At 42.6% G+C, this 20,329-nt stretch overlaps 1 protein-coding gene across 1 annotated transcript; it reads left to right on the top strand.

The window, feature by feature from the left end:
* The first annotated feature begins 334 nt into the window (after nt 1–334).
* On the top strand, nt 335–18,039 carry LONRF1 (LON peptidase N-terminal domain and ring finger 1). Its single transcript, XM_074154784.1, has 12 exons — nt 335–1,092; nt 6,854–6,972; nt 9,241–9,363; nt 9,958–10,104; nt 10,564–10,801; nt 10,887–10,977; nt 11,824–11,938; nt 12,640–12,761; nt 14,163–14,321; nt 14,437–14,599; nt 14,999–15,151; nt 16,726–18,039. The coding sequence occupies exons 1-12, from the start codon at nt 492–494 to the stop codon at nt 16,882–16,884; spliced, it is 2,190 nt and encodes a 729-aa protein (XP_074010885.1). The 5' UTR covers nt 335–491; the 3' UTR covers nt 16,885–18,039.
* The last annotated feature ends 2,290 nt before the right edge of the window (nt 18,040–20,329 follow it).

Genomic DNA, 20,329 nt, shown 5'->3' with positions numbered 1-20,329 from the left:
CAGCCCCAACGGCACCACCGCCGCCGCCCTCACCGCAGCGGCCGCTCCCTCAGGAACCCGCAGGCCTGTCCCCTCTTCCCCGGCAAACCAGCGGGGCTGAGAGGGAGTGCGGGGCGGCGGGGAGGGCGGCGAGGAGGGCGGACGCCCTCCTCGCCGCCCTCCCCGCCGCCCCGCACTCCCTCTCAGCCCCGGGCGGGCTGTGAGGGGCGCTGAGGGAACGACGCCCGCCATTCTCTCCCCCCCACACACACCCCCCTCAGCCACCCCGCCCCGGCCTGACTCACTCCCCGGCGCCGTCCCCGCCTCCCGCCCCGTGACGGCGCTCGGCGTGGAAGCGGTGTTTTGTAACCTCCTTCCATCTTGCTCCCTCCTCCCCTCCTGCCCCGCCAGTGCCTCAGCGTCCTGCGCCGAGCCCCAGCCCGGCGGCCGGAGCGGGGAGCCTGCCACACCCCCCCCTCCTCCTCCTCCTCCTCCTCGTAGCCGTGAAGCTGATGGCGTTCTCTCCCGTGGGCTCGGAGGTGTCGCCGGAGCCCAGCGGCAGCCCCGGCGAAGAGGCGGATGGAGAGCGGGAGCTGCTGCCGCCGCCGAGGCTGGGCGAGGGGCTGGCGGCGGGCGGCCGCCTGAAGGAAGTGGTGGGCGCCTCGCTGGCCTCGCTGTGCCTCGGCCCCCTCGCCGGACCCCAGCGCCTGGGGACGCTGGTGGATTGCCTGGTGCTCAACTACCGCCTGCGGCAGGGGCTGGGCTGGAGCCGGGACGGCGGGGCCGAGACCCAGGCCCCGCTGCGCTGCTGCGGCTGCGGCCGGTTCCTGGGCGAGCCGGTCACCGTCCCGTGCGGGCACACCTACTGCCGCCGCTGCCTCCGCAGGGAGCTGCGGGCCCGCTGCCGCCGCTGCCGGGACCGGCTGCTGCCGGCGGGGGGCACCAGCCCGGCCGCTGCCCCGCTGCGGACCAGCGTCGTCCTCAACCAGCTGGCGGAGAAGTGGTTCCCGGGCGAGTGCGAGAGGGCGAGGACGGGGAGCCGGCTGGAGGAGCTGCTGGCCCAGGGACGCTTCCGAGAGGCTCTGGCCGCCGCCAGCCAGGCGCTGCGAGCAGGTGAGGCTCGGGGCGGGGAGGGGAGCGGGCCTGAGGGCCGTCCCGCCGCCCGCACTCCTCCCGCCTGCTAGCCGAGGCTCGGGGGGCTAGGGGGGTGGTGGCGGGGGTGCGTCTCCTTCCCGCCCTGCGGCCCTGCTGAGGCTGTCCGGGGTGGAAACGGCGCCGGTAAAGAACATAAGGAAGTTTTGTGGAGTTTGCCGAGAGGCTCCGGCGGAGCGCGGGGGGGGGGGGGGCGGTGGCGGGACGCGGGGCTGCTGGCACCTCAGCGAGCGCCGGGGCTTGGCAGCGGGGCGCGCCTCGGAGCGACCCACGCGGGCTCCTTTCGCGCCGTGTTGGTGTTTTATTTTTGCCCTCCCACACGCTTTCCCCGGGGATTGTTCACAGAGGAGTTTGCGGGGCTTGTTTCCCCCGGCGGGCGGGCGGGAGAACTTCTGCCGCCGCTTTTAACCTTGTTTCCCGCCGGAGACCTATTTTCGCCGTCTTTTAAGTGTCACCCAGACAAGTTCCCCGCAGGCCCGGGCGCGGTTGCATAAGCGGGAGGCACGGAGGGGGACAGGTTGTGTAATGGCGGTGACGTCACGGGTGGGTGTGGTCGGTCGGCGTTTTATAATGGGGGAGCGGGCGGGAGGTAGCGCCGGGCCCCGGTCCCGCACCCCACCACCCACCCCCCCCCGACGGCGGGGACACGGCCGGTCTCCCGGAGGGACCGATACACCCAGGTGGTCTCCGCTCGCGGATTCCTTTCTTCTACTCCGCTGTGGATTTTGACACCTGTGGGGGGAGGGGGGGTGTCCCCACTTTGGGCTACTTTATTTCCGTTCAGAGATTCAGGAATTTCTCCAAGATTGCGTCTCTGCGGTTCTCTACTTCAGAGGAAAAGCCCAACCCGATAGCTTGCATAAGTCTAATCCTTCCAATCTGTTCTGGGGAGATACATTAGATCTAGTTCCAGAATAAACTGTTTTCAGTGTAGGTGGGATTAAACCTCCCATATAGATATATATATATTGGGGTTTTTTTCTATGCCTTTTGGCAACCTAATTTAAAAAGGTTCGGTTGTGTCCTTCAATGCGATGTTATTTGCCAGGGTGTTTCCAAAACGTAGGATATGGGATAGATGTGACCTGAGAAAGCGGCTGATCTATTTTCAGTCTTGGAGCTGTAAGAAGCAGAATGGTTTCACTGAATTTCACTGAATTTTTTAGAGTTGGAAGGGACCATAAAGATCATCTAGTCCAACTCCCCTGCTGAAGCAGGATTGCCCAGAGCATGTCAGAGCACGTTACTCAGGACTGCATCCAGGCGGGTCTTGAAAATCTCCAAAGAAGGGGACTCCACAACCTCCCTGGGCAGCCTGTTCCAGGGCTCTGTCACCCTCACCGTGAAGAAGTTTCTTCTCATATTTGAGTGGAACCTCCTATGTTCTAGCTTGTGCCCGTTGCCCCTCGTCCTCTTGCTGGCAACCACTGAAAAGAGTCTGGCTCCCTCCTCCTTCAACCCACCCTTGAGATACTTACAAGAATTGATAAGGTCTCCCCTCAGCCTTCTCTTCTCCAGGCTAAAGAGTCCCAGCTCTCTCAGCCTTTCTTCATAAGGGAGATGCTCCAATCCTTGAATCATCCTCGTTGCCCTTCGCTGGACTCTTTCCAGTAGTTCCCTATCCCTCTTGAATTGGGGAGCCCAGAACTGGATGCAGTATTCCAGTTGTGGCCTCACCAGTGCAGAGTAGAGGGGGAGAATGACTTCCCTCGACCTACTAGCCACACTCTTCCCTATGCAGCCCAGGATTCCATTGGCCTTCCTGGCCACAAGAGCACACTGCTTGCTCATTGTCATTTTGCTGTCTACCAGGACCCCCAGATCTTTCTCTTCAGAAAGGTTGTTTTGTTTTTGTTTTTTTTTTTTTCTTTCTTTCTGTGTTCCGAACAACAGCATTGACTTGTACAAGCCACAAAGAAACGGTGTCAAAACTCAGTGGCCTTCAGGATACAAACTGATGACACTGTTAATTACCACAACGGGTTTACTGGGTTTTATGTTCCAAGATTGCTTTTAAAGAATAAAAGAGGAAATTAATTCTACAAGCTCCAGTTAATCTTTCTTTTGTGGATTTAGCAATACCATTTAGATACCTATGGGGAAAGAATTTTGATTCCTTTTATTGTGAAGCTACAGCCTAAATTTTGGCTTTAAAATTTGAGAATAGTTATCAGCTGAGATGCTTATCCGCGATTTTATTATTCAAATTTAGTACACGTGCTAGAAGCTCAGTTTAAGAGCCTTTTACGACTGTTTCCTGTGTCTCCAGTCCTGAGAACTCTCAATATTGCAAGTATATTCCAAGCATTCAGGTGAAGCTACTCATGCATTAAATGTCAGTTTAGAGCTCTGGACTCCCAGCTACAAATTGAAGGTGATTTCAGGCCAATAGAGAGCTAATTAATAACTGCTGGTACACTTTCTATCTTCCTCCAGAACATGAGTTCTTGAAAACACTTAGAGGTGGAAAAGACGTTGCATAAGAAATTTATTCATGTTTAAAATAATTTTCAGTGTTTCATCACTCCTAGTTCAACTCTTGTTTCTTTTTAATGCAGATAGTTAAAAAATTGTGATAAACATAGATCTGATGTCCTAAATAAGGCATTGGCACTAAATCTTTACTCAAAAGGCATCTTTTCATAACTTTCTTACGTAAAGAGAACTATTTGGCATGGTGCAAAAGTGACTTTTGAAAAACATGAGGAATGTTAACATGCGTATGGTTAATATATTCCTTGCAGGGGTTGAAATGAAACAGTTTATTTAAAGGAAGTCTATTGGATTAAAATCCAAGTGCAGCTTGTCTTTAATCAAGTATCCTGAAACACACAGCTAATAGGCTTGGGTTTGGTCTGAACTGGGGACCCGTTCCTGCTGGAGTGGCCCCGGAGGAGGAGATGTGTTAACCAATCAATCATCCTCTTCAAAGCAGAATAAACACTGAGTTCAGAGCAGTTTGCTTAAGGTTAAGTCCACCTGCAAGGATGAAGATTCCACAGCCTCTCTGGGCAACCTGCTCAAAGGTTGATTATTCTCACAGTGAAAAATTTTCTTCTTATTTCAAGTGAGAACTGCCCTTGTTTCAGCTTATAACTGTTGTCCCTTGCTTTTCCCCTGTGCACATCAGTAAAGAGTCTTCTGGAGAGCTTCCTCATGGATTCTGGAAGGCTGCTGGGTTCTCCCAAGGCTTTCGGGAATTGTTTTCCACAAAACAAGCCCAGTTCTCTCGGCTTCTTCTCATGGGTTGTGTGTTCTAACCCCTGACTGTTGGGGTGACCCTATAGTACTGTATTAATAAATACTGTGTCCTAAAGCTTTTCAGCCTAGTGACTGTGATGTGCATGTCTCTCATTTTGAAGAATTTGGTATATTTTTAGGACCCATATAAAAAGCACGCAGGGTCAGACAGAGATGGTCCGTTTATTGGCATGGTTATGCTGACAGTAGCCAGGAGCAGATGCTTTGGAAGTAGTATAAAAAACCCCATAGGATTGAGTGGTTTTTTGTGCGTACACCTTTGTATACTTTCCTATTAATGCAATAACAGCTGGTAGGTACACACAGTTCTGCCCTGAAAGTACTTGGTGTCTTCTTTCTTAAGGTCCTTTGTCTTTGGGTATGCTGGAAGTGAGTGATTTCTGTATTTACAATCGATTGGATTGCTGAAGTTGAAAATTCAAGCACAGGTTGTGTTTTTGCTCTGTTTAGTCTTTGGTCTAAGGATTCGGAATAGTTTTACATCCTCCCTTTAGGTGGCAAACATTAAAATATATGCTGAAACATTGCAAAATGGTATTTTCACAATTACAAAGCCTAGAAATTAAATTATGGTTGCAAAACTGGACATGTAAATTAATATCTTGTGGCCTTCCAGATGTTTAGACTCAATTTATTTTACGTATTGATCATTCATTTGCAGTGTTTGTGTGCGTCCAGCAGCAGATTTAGGGTCCCAGCTCTTTGGTTTAGCCCTTTTTTTTTTTTTTGTACTAGTTAATTAGAACCATGCTTTTTTCTCTTTGAAAATTAAATGGATTAAATGTCCACCTGCTATAGACTTGAACTCAGATTTTTATCTTCAAACTACCCCTCACCCTCCCTCCAGAAAGGAAGGCTCTGAGTTCCTCAGGTCATCTTGTACACTTAAAGTCTGGGAAAAGATGAGTTCTCTCTCATTGTGTGCAAATTAGGTACCTTATCAAAGACCCGCACTTACTGCTACCTCTGAAGAAAAGAATTTGGTTTGATACTAACTCTGCTGGACACCAAAGAGTCAAAAACAACAGGAAAAAAAGGGTCTGAAGAGTTTGATCTGGGCTCCCGCCTTGCTGGGCTGTAACAGACACAAAACACAAAGCCACAGGAAAGCAGGCTTCAGAGTCCTGCTTGCAGAATTGCCTGTTTAAATTAGACAATTTCCCAGACTTCTGTTAATACAAACATTTTATTATGTCTAAAGTTACACAAGAAAACAAACACCAGGTTTGGGAATATTTATATTTGAAGGGAAACTGCCAACTCGAAAGAAAGACAAATCAGAAAGACACAAGTTTCAGCTGCGAAATCTTGTGTCGGTTTTGATTTTCTTAACTCTTTTCCGTTAAGGTCTTTTTACACCTGGTGTTGTGGATCTAAATACAAAGCAGTATGTTAGAATACACAGGAACATTGGCCAGTCTCTCGGTAAAACAAGCTAATGCTGGAAATTGTGAAAATTTAAACTAGACATTTAGAATAGACTAAAATAGAATAGCAGATTGAAATGATCCCCTCCCAAGGAAATCTTGTTGAAAGAAACTTAAAGAACTATTTAATTTTAGTATTGTAGTAGACCAATGCTTGACTTGCCTCATTCAATGAAAAACACAGGTGTAGTAACAAAAAATAAATAATGAAGAACAAAGCAGCCTGCTGGCATTTTTCTCCAAGCAACAACTGCAATCGGTTGTGTTACGAAAACCATAGTTTTAGGGGCATGGAGATGGGTGTGCTTCCCCATTTAAGAGGCTGCTTTATGCAAAATGCTGTATGTTGGACATGAGAACTGGTGTTTAGTGGACACATAGTAATGTTTTCCCATTGCGGAAGTTCCACTAGTCCCAACTCCTTACAGCAGGGCTGCCGGCTGGAGCTAAAGGCTCTGTCTCTCTTCAGACCTCATGGCGATAAAGTCTGTTGCTGGTACTTACCAAGTGGGTACCACTGCGACAGCGGCGTCTGTGTCTCCAGCCATAGTTAAAAGGGGTCGGGCATTATCCAAACAAATGACAGTTTAAAGAAAAACTTGAACGTTTGAAAGCAAACTTTGTAATACTTAGACTTCTTAATACAAGTGCGGTGAATTCCCAGATTTCTGTGATTTTGGATGAGTGTACTGTAAAGCTAAAGTCTACTTAGTCCTCAGCGTCTGTTGACACAGCAGTACTGAGCAATACTTTATTCTGTCAGCTTCAACGTTAGATCTTTTAAAATATATTATCTTCTTGCTGCAAGATACGTTAGAGGGTCCAAAATTTGATCTTTAACTTGAAAGACATGAGCCTGAAATTACTGCCACTTTTATTACCCGGACACTGGCGGATGGGGTGGAATATACTCCAGTAATTTTGAAAGTATGGTATGAAAAAGTGTGGTTACGACATATCACTATGAAAGCACATCTAACTAAAAATGACAAATTTCTGAATTATTAAAAATGTTACTTTATTTTTGTCTTCAGATTCCAGTGACTTGATGCTGAGAATTTACAGAGCTGAGTCATACGTTGGCCTCCAAGAATATAAAACAGCCATAGAAGATCTAAATTTTGTTATTTCTAAAATGCCAAATTGGCCAGAGGTAAGTTGATATGAACTCTTCTTTTTTTTTTTCAAAATCTATATTTATCTTTAGAATCAATGGATTCTGAATTATACTTGCATCAAGTTAAGAGCTTAGGTCAGCTACCTTAAACATTATCTTCTAAGACATGCAGAATGCTAAAAGGTACCTTAAAATAGTTACTTACATGAGACAGGCTACTGATGAGTATGGCAGGTTAGAACTGATTGACGAATCCACTCGGAACTGTTAATTTAGTCTTCATCAAAAACGTCAGGTATTTTTATTTCTTACCAACAACATGAGATGGTGTCCTTGGATGAAGGGTTAAGTGCAGTGGAGCTGACTTCTTGGGCAGTGTTATGAAGTGCTTTTATGCTGTCTGTAGTTACTTGTTATTGATTATTTAATTTCTTTATAAGAACACTTTTAGGTGTTCTCTTAAGAAAAGTTATTAAATATTTACAAACTTAACTTTGGCTTAATGTTATTTGGCTGGGTGGTTGGCTGAAATTGTGCAGCCAGCTTTAATTGCTTGAAAGCAGAACTTCTGAGGCCTTTATGTTCGGTAGGTTGATGTAATTGAGTTTTGAGATTTCTTATGCTGGGTACAAGTTAGTCCTTTTAGAGCTCTGCGCTTCCCTGAAGTGTTTACACTTCGACTGTATTTCCCAAAGTCAGAGCATTTTAAGCATTATCTGTTCCTTGAGAATATCACATGAGATGGACGGTCGCTGTTGCCAGTCAGGACTGGAATTCTTGGCTCTATGTTCAGTCAACATTTCTCTCATAGTTTTTTGAGTTTTACTGATAAAATGGTCTGCTGTATAAATAGGACAACACAGTTTTCTTTTCCAGATGCTACCAAAGAGTCAAAAAATATTTAGCAGAAGCAATGAATTCTTTTGCAATAGTATTGGCTAAAAAATGCAAGCGTGTCTTTGGGGCCTTTTTTAGTGGCTCCCAGGGCTTGGAGTTGGGATCGTTCGTGGTGATGTAACCTATAACAGCTGGGGTTTGGCATGTGTTTCATTTGTTAGTTTTTATTAAGAGAAGGACACTTTGCTGATTTAGCTTGGAAAGTTTTTCTTCGAAAAGTTCGAAGAAACTCGATGGGAACTCCAGTGTTCAGCAGTTCCGTGGCTACTGCAAACTCAGAGAGCATCCTGCTTTTCCCCCCTCAGCGTTGGTAGTAATGTCTACTTTTTCTATATATTTGGAAAGAAGCCCTCTTCGCTTAGCTGAGATTGGTTTGATGGATTTCTCTAACAGTTCTTATTTCTGTAGGAAAAGAAACTGTGAGAGGAGGATTAGCATATTTTCCTTCTTCGGGACACATTTTAATGAAACTGCCCAAATCCATCAAAGATGATGCATGCCCTCGTCTGACAGCCTTGTTTAACAGACTTCACTGTTAATACTGGCAGTCACTCCATAGAAACTGCACTCTGGTTTTAATTTTTTTTATTCTTTTTTTTTTTTAAAATCCAGTTTTCTGGCCCATTATCCAAAATCTCATACACAGCTAGATGTCGTTTTATCTTATTTTTGTTAGATAACTGTTGTTTTTATCTAACTTGTATTTATATTATTGCAAATACAATTTTTAAAACTTGAGATAAGTTGGATAAGGGACTTCTTGGTTGCAATGTCATATACCTAGGTATATGACAAAATGCAGTACTCTCTTCTCCTTTTTTTTTCTTTCAGAGAAAGTAGTAAACGGATTTATTCTTTTTTCCCAGCTGCTGTCTAGTGTTCAAGAATAAAATATAGTTGGAGGAAGCAATTCCAAAAGTGCATTGGTTTGTGTTAAGAGTATAGATTAAGATGTATGTAAGGGATGCATGGTTGTGTGGGGGGGTTTGTGTGTAGTTACCATTCACCTGCAGGCTTTTAATGAAACAGAGGGCAAAAAGGATGTCCTGTAAGCTGTTGTATGAGGTTATGTATTCATTTGCATTGCTTGTCCCCCTTCTTCCCCTCCAATGGCTCACAGAAGGGGGAAATTAATGCCTGTTGTGAATTCAGCACTAGGCAGGTTTTTAACCCCTCGCGTAAGCTGAAACAAATAACTGGAAGGAGAGTAAAACCTGCCCATCCAAATACTGTAGTGGATGTACGTTAGATAAGGCGTACAGATCATCCACCCTGTGCACTGCTGGAGTTTGTTGAAGAGCTACACTCTTTGTGTCACGGAGGGTTCTATTTCTGTTGTAACGCCTGTAAGATGCATACTGCAGTTCTACATGCTCTAGAAGTGTCTTCACGGTATCTGTTTTTCAGGTCTACTTCCAGAAAGGAAAAGTGCTGCAAGACTCTGGCTTCGTAGGTGATGCCTTACAACTGTTTCTACAGTGCTTAGCCCTTGATGAGGACTTTCTTCCAGCCAAGCTAGAAGTAGAAAGGGTAAGTTTCTTTATGAAACTGGGTCTCCGACTTAATTCCTTTATAAAGCTCCCATTATGGTAGACTTTGAGCATCTGAAAATCTTCAATACATACAGAAAAGGTTCAGGTGGCATATTAAGATGTATTTTTCCAAGATATATCGTACTACATTGAAGAGACAGTCCTAATGTACAGGTTTTAAGTATGCATTTCAAAGTACACATGCTTTTGAAGTTACTAAATAGAAATCTAGAAAACCGGAAAGCAGGCACAAGTTAAATATTCTAACTCTTTTGATGTGCCCAGAGCACAACAGTTTTTCTTGGATAATAAAGGTTTACATTGCAAAAGCTGTATGATATTGAATTGTCTAACTCTGTGTGAAGAGCTCACTTGTGGTAGAAAAGATTTCTGGATAAATTTATTTTTAGTTAGGTATGTAGGTTTCTGCTTGTTCTCAACTGTTGGTTTTTTTTCTCAGTTACTGTTTAAATAAGTCTCTGTTTGCGAGGATAACTTCATATAGTTTAAATTCTTTTTTTTGGTACGTAGTTTTATAATCAAAGCTGTGTCCTTTTTCATTATTATGAACATTTAGCTGTTTGTTTCCTAGACATTGCGTGATGTGCTGTCACCAGAGAAGTTAGGAGAGAGTCTGAAGGAATCTGCTTGGAATTCACCACATATTCGAAATAAACCTTTTATACTTGGTTCTGAGGTGACTGAGTCTTACTGCGACTTACCACTTTGTCCTGAGCAGGTAACAAAAACTATAGGATAACTTTTTCTTTTTGGCTGATACACTAACATCAGATGCTATGATATCTTTATTTTTCGTACTTACTTCCCAGCCTAAATGCTGACTCTCTGTAATTGGCTAAATTGGAAGAAAAGAATTGTGATTTGGGAGTAATGTATTTTCATTTGGAGTGTTAGACTCCTCATTCCAGTGAAGTACTTACTAGAAGGTACTGAGATTTGATATTAGTGACTTCAAAATAAAGAGAAATACAGTTTTCCCTTGTCTTTGAAGCAGGTGAAGAGTTTTATATTGTTAATGCTAAGCAAATTTGGGTACTATCTTATCAAATTCCTCTAGTTAACTAATCGACTAACTGTGGATATCAGTTTGGCTTATATATCTTTGCATGTTCATGTCTTGCGTACTTAGATTTGTGTTACTTTTGAAGTACAGCTCAATTTCATCTTACTTTTACAGAGTTTAGGAGGATCAGAGGTACCGGAGCCCGTCAGTGGAAGCTTAAATCGTGCACAGTCTGCCCACGCTCTTAACTCAATGAAAGACCTTGCCAAGGAAGATGGCTTAAAGAGAGTGTCTTCCGAACCCCTTCTCTCTGGCCAAGAAAAAGGTGCTTTGTTGAAAAGAAAGCTTTCCTTTTCAGAACAGGATACAGTTGTATGTGAAGATGGAAGAAACAAACACAAAAAGCAAGGAGGTAAACAGTCAGTTACTTTGAAGTTCAAAGTATTGACTGTCTTGTGCCTTTCTCTGAAGAAGTGTTTTGTCTTGCTTTTCCTTAGAAAGTACAAAAAGGGACATGACGCTGCCTTTTGGAACAATTCCAGGGGATTTGATTGATGTATCTGATTTCGAGTGCTCTCTATGTATGAGGTAAGATTTCCTCCTTAATTCAATATTTCTATTACAGATGCTTGGCCACATACCTGTTACACATATAAACTGAGGTGCTTATAAATTGTGATGACTTCTGTCGTCAGGCAATAATTTTCAGCTTTCCTCTATCCCGGCTGTTAAATGCTTATTTAAATGTCACTTGCTATAGTGCTATATAATACAGCATTATTTTAATCAAGCTGCCTTTTAAATTAAGCTTGGCGTTGTTAACTGATAACCTAAAAAGGACAGGATCTTTTGTGGTTAAATGTTAGGGTCTTTTTCAGTCAATAAAACTATTTCATTTACTATTTTGAGAAGGCTAATGCTTAGAAGCATTGCCTGTGAACTTCATATTTGTCTAGGTGATGTGGATACTTGGGAATGTTAGTCTACTTAAATGTAGTTGATGTATTTGAAAGGTCGTACTGAGTCGTCTTGGTTCTCAGACCTTAAAGCATATGGTGTATACTAACCTGTCCATAGTGATGTTACTATTATGTGATACTGCTATTAAAACAACTTAGCTCCTCAAAGAATCACTTAATTTTGCGTATTCTGAATCTCTGTGTAGTGAGGCCAAAATCTTTGTACATTGGGATAAATGTTTAGATATTTAGAGTGTTGTGAAACGTGTCCAGAATCATCAGAAAACAAAAAGCAAGTGGTGGGGTGGTAAACGGAACCAAACTGCAGGGTAGGGGAGAAGTAGAGTAAGGAGACATGGGATTAAGTGTCTCTGCTTTGTTACGGTATGACTAGTCTTAAAGAGGTTGATCACTGACTTTTTTTAGCAAAACACATGCTTGCCATGGTATCTAACTGCTTATAACTTTGTTTCAGGCTCTTCTTTGAGCCAGTGACAACCCCTTGTGGACATACTTTTTGCAAAGGTTGCTTGGAACGCTGTTTAGACCACGCTCCTCAGTGTCCTCTCTGCAAGGAGAGTTTGAAAGAGGTACCGTTTCTCAGTAGAGCTCACAAATACAAATATTGTATCGTTTTTAAAGGCTTGTTTCACTTAAACCCAACATCTTGGATTCACTTGGGCTGTGGGTTGCTGCTAGAAAGGAAGAACTTGAGACAAACTGTGAATGCAGGTTGCTTGGGTTTGCCTCAGGGTCTTAGAGGTTTTCTGTTTCTGTGACCAACTGCTTTACTGGTGTAATTAAATCCTGTGTGTTTGTAAACTTCGGGAACTATTCAGTAAAACCTCTCTGTGATTTCTGTACGCTTTCCTTATTTGTCTGGCTGCATAACCTGGGAAATTAATTCTGTCTCTGGTAGACAATAGCAATACAAACTGAGACACTCGAGTTGTCAGACACTAAGAGCTAAAATAGAGATTCTGGTTATCGAATATAGAGTAAGATTAGATCATAGAATCATAGAATGGTTTGGGTTGGAAGGGACCTTAAAGATCATCCAGTTCCAAGCCCCCTGCCATGGGTAGGGACACCTCCCACTAGACCAGGTTGCTCAAAGATGTTAAATAAGGAAACATAAGAACTTCAGAGCTGTAGGTTTTCATGGCTTTAAATCTAATTTTTGACACATTTCACGTGTTGTGATTTTAAATAGAAAGTTGCGTTTTTCACAAGTCTTTTGTTAATATATATGAAAAGAAATATTAATATATTTTTTAAAAATTGCTTACAGTACCTTGCAAGCAGAAAATACAGCACCACAGAACTGCTGGAGGAACTAATAATGAAATATTTGTCTGATGAATTATATGAGAGAAAAAGAATTCATGCAGAAGAAACCGCTGAACACTCAAAGTAAGCTTGCTGTCTTTTATCTAGAAAACTTGAGAGATTAGTATGGAAATGGTTTTTAGAAATGTTTGATCTTTTGTGTAATTGTTAATAATGGCATGTTACGGATGCAAGAAGTAGTATAAAGACGTGTTAATTTGGTGTCTTAAATGGGTACTTCAGAAAATTAACAGGTTTTTTACTACTGTGGAAATAAAAAAAAATAAATCACACTTTGATAATAGCAATGTGAGGCTGTTAAGTCCTCTACATAATATGTTTGGCCTTCTGTTTCTCCTCTGTGTCCGTCATCGTGGAGCTTCAGTTTTAGCTTTGCTGCTGTTAGTGGAATTGTCCTCTTGAGTTGGCTGCAGAGTGTCACAGAATCACAGAATGATATGGAGTTGGAAGGGACCTCTGGAGATCATCTAGTCCAACCCCCCTGCCAAAGCAGGTTCACCCAGAGCAGGTTGCACAGGAGCGTGTCCAGGCGGGGTTTGAATGTCTCCAGAGACGGAGACTCCACCACCTCCCTGGGCAGCCTGTATCAGATGCTTGAATTTCTTTCTTTCTTTCATGATAGACATTAATTGTATAAAGATAGATTTGATGAAAAGAAATCGTTGGGATTTTTTTTGTAATCTTGATGTCTATCTCTAGTACAGTTTTTCAACTATATAAAGCATCATGTGTTGTAGGTATGAATGTTGGAAAACTATTTAAAACTATAGCTCATGCAACTTACGTAACAGAATCCACACATTATGTTTTAGAGTCTGAAAGGTATTAAAATTAAATACCTGGTAATGTCTCAATGCTAACTTCTTTGTATCAGCTATCAGCTGTACAGGCTTGATAAAAGAGGATGAAAACAATATTTTGTTTTTCAGTTTGGCCTGCTGAGGCATATTGCAAGGTAAAAATTACACCCCAGATCGCATCTTGTGATCTGGAGTCCATCATTGAAAATAACCTTAATGGTGACCCTAGCTACTATGTAGTTACTGCTACATCTTTTTACTTCCAGGAAATCTGTGGCTCTGAGGGTATAGTGGCTTGTATGGCTCAAACTAAAACAAAAACAAAAAAAAAAAAAAAAAAAAGAGAAAAAGAAAAAAATAACTAACACTGCTGTCCCCAAAACAAAGCCCTTCATTCATTGACCAGATACTCACTAACTAGATAACTGTGAGGCTTACTCTCCAGTATGTATTCAAATCAGCCTATGGGTATACAGTCACTGTTGTTAGTATGTGGTTTTATTGATTAGGAAAGTTACTACAATGGGCTTATTAATTAACTTTGAAATTCAAACTTTGCTTCGTGACCTCAAATAGACGAAACACACTGAAAAAATGTCTCGTCTTGGCGTAATTCAGTGATGAGATTTTTAAGCCACCTGTTTCTTTTGATGTTCTCTTGAAGCTTGACCAAGAATGTTCCAATGTTTGTTTGCACTATGGCATATCCTACTGTGCCTTGCCCTCTACATGTGTTTGAGCCAAGATACCGACTAATGATTCGCAGGAGTATGGAAACGGGGACTAAACAGTTCGGGATGTGCATAAGCGATCCTCAAAACGGGTAGGTTTGCATCCTGATTTGAAGCTTCTTGTCTCTTCTGTCTCTTTCTAATTATAAAAAGCGTCCTTTCAGAACTGTGTTTATATTGCATTACTGACGAGGTCTTCTCTTCTAGTTTTGCAGATTACGGATGCATGCTGCAAATTAGGAACGTTCATTTTCTACCTGATGGAAGGTCTGTTGTCGATACAGTTGGTGGAAAGAGATTTAGAGTTTTACGGAGGGGGATGAAAGATGGCTATTGCACTGCAGACATCGAGTATTTGGAAGATGTTAAGGTATCCAGAACGCTGTCTAAATACTTAACGAGTGTTAATATCTTAAGATTTTTGCTTGATTTGTTCTTGAGAGCTCTGTTTCCAATTTCTAGGTCCCTAGACCACTGGAAGATCCAGTGCCAGCATGAAGAAATGGAAGCTAGCTTAATTTTTTATTGATTATAAAGCAAAAAAGAAATATTGTGGGTTTTGTTTGAACAATCGTTTGAAGCCATAACTTTCTAAAATATCACAGGACTTCTTTACTATTCAGTCACTAGCAATCAAGGCTTAGGAGGATGCAAGAAATGTATCTAAATATAGTTGAAATTGAATGTGTGTGGTTTTTTTTTTTTTTAGTTTAAACACCTTAATTGTTTCTTTATCTCTCATGATATTTTCTTAACGTTCCTCCTATAGGTTACTGATGAGGAAGAACTAAAGAAACTGAGAGAACTTCACAATTTTGTTTACAATCAGGCCTGCAGTTGGTTCCAAAACTTAAGAAACAAATTCCGCACTCAAATCCTTCAGCACTTTGGGCCAATGCCTGGCAGGGAGGAAAATATACAGGTGAGACATCATTTAATACCAATTACTAGCTGCTTATTTCTAAAAATAAAAACCCTGTTAAAACTGCTAAACATTAAAAGAAAAAAAAGACTTTAAGATTTTTTTTCCCACCTTTTGAAGACACTAAGGCTTGCATCTTGTTTCTCATAAGATGAGCAACAAAAGGCAATTCTGTCACTGTTCAACAGTTTTTTTTCAGGAAAGGATGATACGCTGCTGTGGAGATAAAAGTAGCAAACTGAGAACACCAAGTTCTAGTAGTGTTTTAAACTGTTGCTTTGTGTAAAGCTGTTAGAATGCAAATGGCAAAAACCTCCTGTATTTTCTTCCCTGAGACACGTACAGGCAGTAATCTTTGGCAAAGAGGTGATGACAAATACCGCTTCCCTCCTCTCTGAGCCAGTGCCAGACTGCTGCAGCTCTTAGGATTCGACAAACCTTTCTTAAGAAACTAGCGGCAGCAGTCTCTTTTCATGGTTATTATAAAAGATTAATGAAGGTTGGTGAGATGCTGAGAGGGTGGAGGCTGGAGAAAAGCAAGATTTAAAAGTAGGTAAAATCTGGCTTTTGAAGTGGAATTATATACAAAGTGGGATCTTACGAGAGCCTGTCCCTCACCCACCTCCTACGTACTTCTATGAGACTGTATTAACTGGTCTGGGAGGACTGTAGATGCTGTGGAGGCCAGTGCACGAATTCAGGAGTGATTTTAGAACAACTTAAAAAAAAAAAACCAAAACCAAACAAATTTAAAGCACTGTGCGAGGAAAGAGGAATAAGTGTGTACAACCAGGATGAGTAGCAGGGCAGCGATGCTGTGGGCACATACCTGAGATTTGTGATGGAACACAGATGTGTCGACTGTGTGATACGGATGCGAGGGAGGAAATGTCATCCTGGAACGTAGCGCTACCGGTCATGTTTTTGCAAGTCATTTGAAGTAATTAGTCTTCTCTGCAGCGATAGGACTCTACTGACGAGTATTACGTCCAGTTCTGGGCATGACATCTAAGGCTTGGTGCAGAGAATTGAATAAAGTACGGGAAAAGTTAAATAGTATGTTTTATCAACTTGGAAGAAACTGGTTAAGTATTCCTGCTCCATCGAGGAGGTCATGAGAAGGGAGGGAAATTGGGAGGTGTCAGAGGAGCCCTTCAAATATAACAAAGATAATTGCAATGAAAACTTTAGGCTTCAAGAATATTCCAGCCTCAAGAATAGCATGACAGGTAATGGATTTCGTTTTTGTCAGGGAGGTTTGTTGTTAGGCGACTGTCCTATGCTTAGGCATCTTTTCCCAGAGAAGCTACAAGCTTGCTTTGTTGTCTTAAAAATGAATTGCTTTATCAAGCTTCGATTAAGTGTACGTTATATATGACTTCTCAGTTGGGGAGAGATCAGGAGAGATCCCTTCAGAACCCTTCTGATCTCATGGATCTGGAATTCTCTAGTCAGTATCAAGCTTTAAATTAGCCTTTGTCACTGACGACTTCGTCATTCAGTGTCTTCATGTTAATCAACTGGACAGAATTGGTTGTGAGTAACCAACTCACCAACTTAACTTTTATTTTTAGGCAATGCCCAATGGTCCTGCTTGGTGTTGGTGGCTTCTGGCTGTTCTCCCAGTAGACCCCAGATATCAGCTGTCGGTTCTCTCCATGATGTCTTTAAAAGACCGTCTGATAAAAATCCAACATATACTGACGTATTTTTCTAGAGACCAGTCCAAGTGACTGACCGCCTGGGTCTTCCTGAAAAGTTACTCTGTTCTGGTTGTAGTAGCAGCTGGAATTTTTGCTGCCTTTGCACATCTAGCGCTGGTTTGAGAAGTGTGACGGAACTGCTTGTTTCTCTCTCCTCCCCGCCGACTCCCTGAGCCGTGGGGTTCTCTGAATGCACATTTCCCTCAACGACGAGAGAAGACCACTGACGGTTGCACAAAGTCAATCCAGCTCGACCTGTTTTTCGCGTTACCGACATTACGATTTGCACTATGTAGAAGAGAACGTTTTTAAGACTTGATAACTTTAGCCACTGACTTTTTAAAGCTGCGGGAAGTGCAGGGCTTAAGGCTGACAGTCCCAAGTTTACAACGTTGAGGAGGTGTTCAAGGTTTTGCAAATGTTTGCCTCATACAACTGTTCTCTTGCTGTTTGCACAAATATTTGAAATGTATTATTGAATGTCACTGTTGGATATTACTACTCTTGTTGAATTATCTTGACCGTGAATATGGCACAGGTTTTTAAGTTATCTTGTAAATGTGCGCATCAAAAAGCAGGTGACATGACGAACTGTATGCTGAACCCAGAGCCAATTTTAAGAAACAAATGCAAAAAAAAAAAAAAAAAAAGGAAAAAAAAAAAAAAAAAGAGGTACTTCTGTCTAAAAAAAGATACTTAAACTGTGAATATGGTTTACATACCTAGGCCTGTACATGTTAAAGAGGAAACTGAAAACTAAATGCTAGTACCAGTTACATTTCTACTGGGCTTTTCAGGCTGGCTGTTCTTCCAGAGCACACGCTTAGTTTGTAGAGCTTAGGAGAAGAAACCTTAGAGCGTGCCGTGCGTGTGTGTACCGGGGATTGTGCATCCAGGATTTAAAAGCTTAAACGTTTTATTTGAACTTTTTTAAGTTGGTGCAAATGTGAGTTCTATGCCTTATTCATATCAACAGTAGAGCACACTGCAGTGGCGAGGTTAGCGTCATGCTGCCAATAGGTACTTTTTGTAATTAAAGGTTTGCATATTTGTGAATATGTCTGATACTGGCTTTCTTGTATGTAAATCATTTGTAAAATATTTCTTAAATCTTGCTTTTGCTAATATATTTAATTTTCAATAAAAGCTAAAAGTTTGTAATATTTTTAACTTTTATCAGAAACTAAAAATCACTTTCCTTTTCCGTGTGCTTCTGTTCTGGGATCTTTAAGTAAAGCCCGAAGCAGCCGTTTAACCTGCGTCGGGGTTGTGGGAGGTAACGGGTACGTGCACGATCTGCTCCCGACACAGCGCCCGTCTCAGGCTGATTATCGGTCAGACAAGTCTTTTTGCTGGTGTCCTGCTCCTGTGTCTGCTTTGCTTAAATGAAGGCGGTTTCAGGTATGAAGTTTGCATTTCAAAAAACTTCGGTTAAAGTTGCGGGAAGCTCTTCTTGCAGAACACTTAGGTATTTCACAGACTTGCTCATCGGATGCTCTGGCCTCCTTCTCTTCTGGAGTTTAAGGCTTGAGATGTTACAAGCAACCCAAAATCTGCTGGACCGTTTTTAATTGGGCTTCTATCTAGGGTAAATTTCCGCTTTATTGTATGAGTGAAGTCCTGGATTAATATTTGGAAAGCTTTATTTGCATAACAAAAGAAGAAAGGGGGATCCTCCATTTGTCCACTTCAGTATGTTACAACCTGAGAAACTTGTTCTTTTCTCTGTCCTGGTTTGAGGCCATCATATCACCAAGATCTTCCCAAGAGTAAGAACACAGGTGACAGAATATTTATTTTTATTTTTTTGACAGCAAAAAGTCCCTGTAACCGGGGGTCAAATACCCAAACAATCTAGTGGTAATTTTAGTTTGTTTTTTTTTTTTTTTTTTTTTTTTCCTTGGCAAGAGCTTTGATTTTCAAATTGAGTGTTCCCTACTCTGCTGGAAGGTGTGGCTTCTAGGTGGTTTTGTACGTTCCCATGAGCTTTTAATAAAAATTCAGATTAGAAAGCGTCAGTTGGCTTGCACTGTCCTGCGCATACCTAAGTTCTGCTTCTGGAATTGTAAACCATGTAAAAAAAAAAAAAAAAAAAAAAAAAAAAAAAAAACAACACTTTATTTAAAAGAAACGGCAACAACAACAAAAAAGCAAAGTTCCCGTGATGAGCGGGTGGTGCATTAAGGCTGATCGTAAGTACTGCTCTCCAGCCAGCGTTCCGCACGCAGGAGGAACGCAGCGGGTGCTGTTGGGAGTGACAGGAAATGGAGAATGGGGAGGAAGGATTTTTTTAAGAGGATCTTTAAGTTGGAATTTTTTCGAGTGGTTGTTTTGTGGACCAGCCTTTGTCATTTGTGCAGAGTAGCGCGGAACAGGCTCGCCTGAATGTCAGCGTAGACCTTTCAGTAAATTATCATAGAGAAAGACACCATGCTGTACTTTGTACGTAACGTTGGGAATTTGGGGAGTGCTTCTTTATGCTTCTGAATATTTTTTTTAACGATTTTTTTTTTTCCCCCATGTCACACAAGGGGGAATATCCAGAATAATCCGATATCTTCTTTAGATACCGGATGATAAAACAGCAATGGACTAAGGACCAAGTTCCATCAACTTAATTATAATAATATAAGTTAACAATCGATGCGATTAAGCCTGAGCGGAATGCGAGTAATCTAGGCGTGAGCGGAAGGGAAAAAGGGAAAGGTACAACGCCGTTAATGATCAGTCTTACCCCAAGAGGAGCAATAGTCAGGGAAATTGTCAGCCTCTCATGTTCTCTGATGGGACATAAGGGTGTCTCCTCGGACCAGCCAACGAGAGCCGCCCCGAGTGAGCGCTGGGACACGTTATATACGGGATTGCGCCTTCCCTCGTACAACTGACAGGCTGACGTAAATGTGTTCTTTACATCAGTGTGAGAACAAAACTAGACGCGTCTCGAAAGATCGGTGATGGGTAAATAGCCATAGGGTAAGTCGGCTATACATGTATGTTAATAGGAGAAATCTCTAGGCTTCAACATGAGGGATTGGAGCCACTGTTCTGAGAAGTACCTGCCCAAAAGTGATGTGTGTTCTTCAAATCTTTCTGGCAAGGACTTATTCCCAGTTTTGCCAAATTGTAGGTAGATCATAGAACCATAGAATGGTTTGGGTTGGAAGGGACCTTAAAGATCATCCAGTTCCAACCCCCCTGCCGTGGGCAGGGACACCTCCCACCAGACCAGGTTGCTCAAAGCTCCATCCAGCCTGGCCTTGAACCCCTCCAGGGATGGGGCATCCACAGCTTCTCTGGGCAACCTGTGCCAGTGTCTCACCGCCCTCACAGGAAAGAATTTCTTCCTGTATCTAATCTAAATCTCCCCTCTGCCAGTTTAAAACCATTCCCCCTCGTCTTACTGCTCCACTCCCTGACAAAGAGTCCCTCTCCCTCTCTCCTGTAGGCCCCCTTCAAGTACTGGAAGGGGCTCTAA

This window comes from Numenius arquata, chromosome 10 (genome assembly GCF_964106895.1).
Source record: "Numenius arquata chromosome 10, bNumArq3.hap1.1, whole genome shotgun sequence".
NCBI classification, from domain to species: Eukaryota; Metazoa; Chordata; class Aves; order Charadriiformes; family Scolopacidae; genus Numenius; species Numenius arquata.
This window is presented reverse-complemented; position numbering and strand designations above follow the sequence as displayed.

What these genes read in the sequence shown, in the direction of transcription:
- LONRF1 (XM_074154784.1), top strand. Translation starts at nt 492, where the DNA reads ATGGCGTTCTCTCCCGTGGGCTCGGAGGTGTCGCCGGAGCCCAGCGGC. An exon ending in GAGTGCTCTCTATGTATGAG is followed by an intron (nt 10,978 to 11,823) that starts GTAAGATTTCCT and finishes ACTTTGTTTCAG; the next exon opens with GCTCTTCTTTGAGCCAGTGA. An exon ending in GCAAGGAGAGTTTGAAAGAG is followed by an intron (nt 11,939 to 12,639) that starts GTACCGTTTCTC and finishes AATTGCTTACAG; the next exon opens with TACCTTGCAAGCAGAAAATA.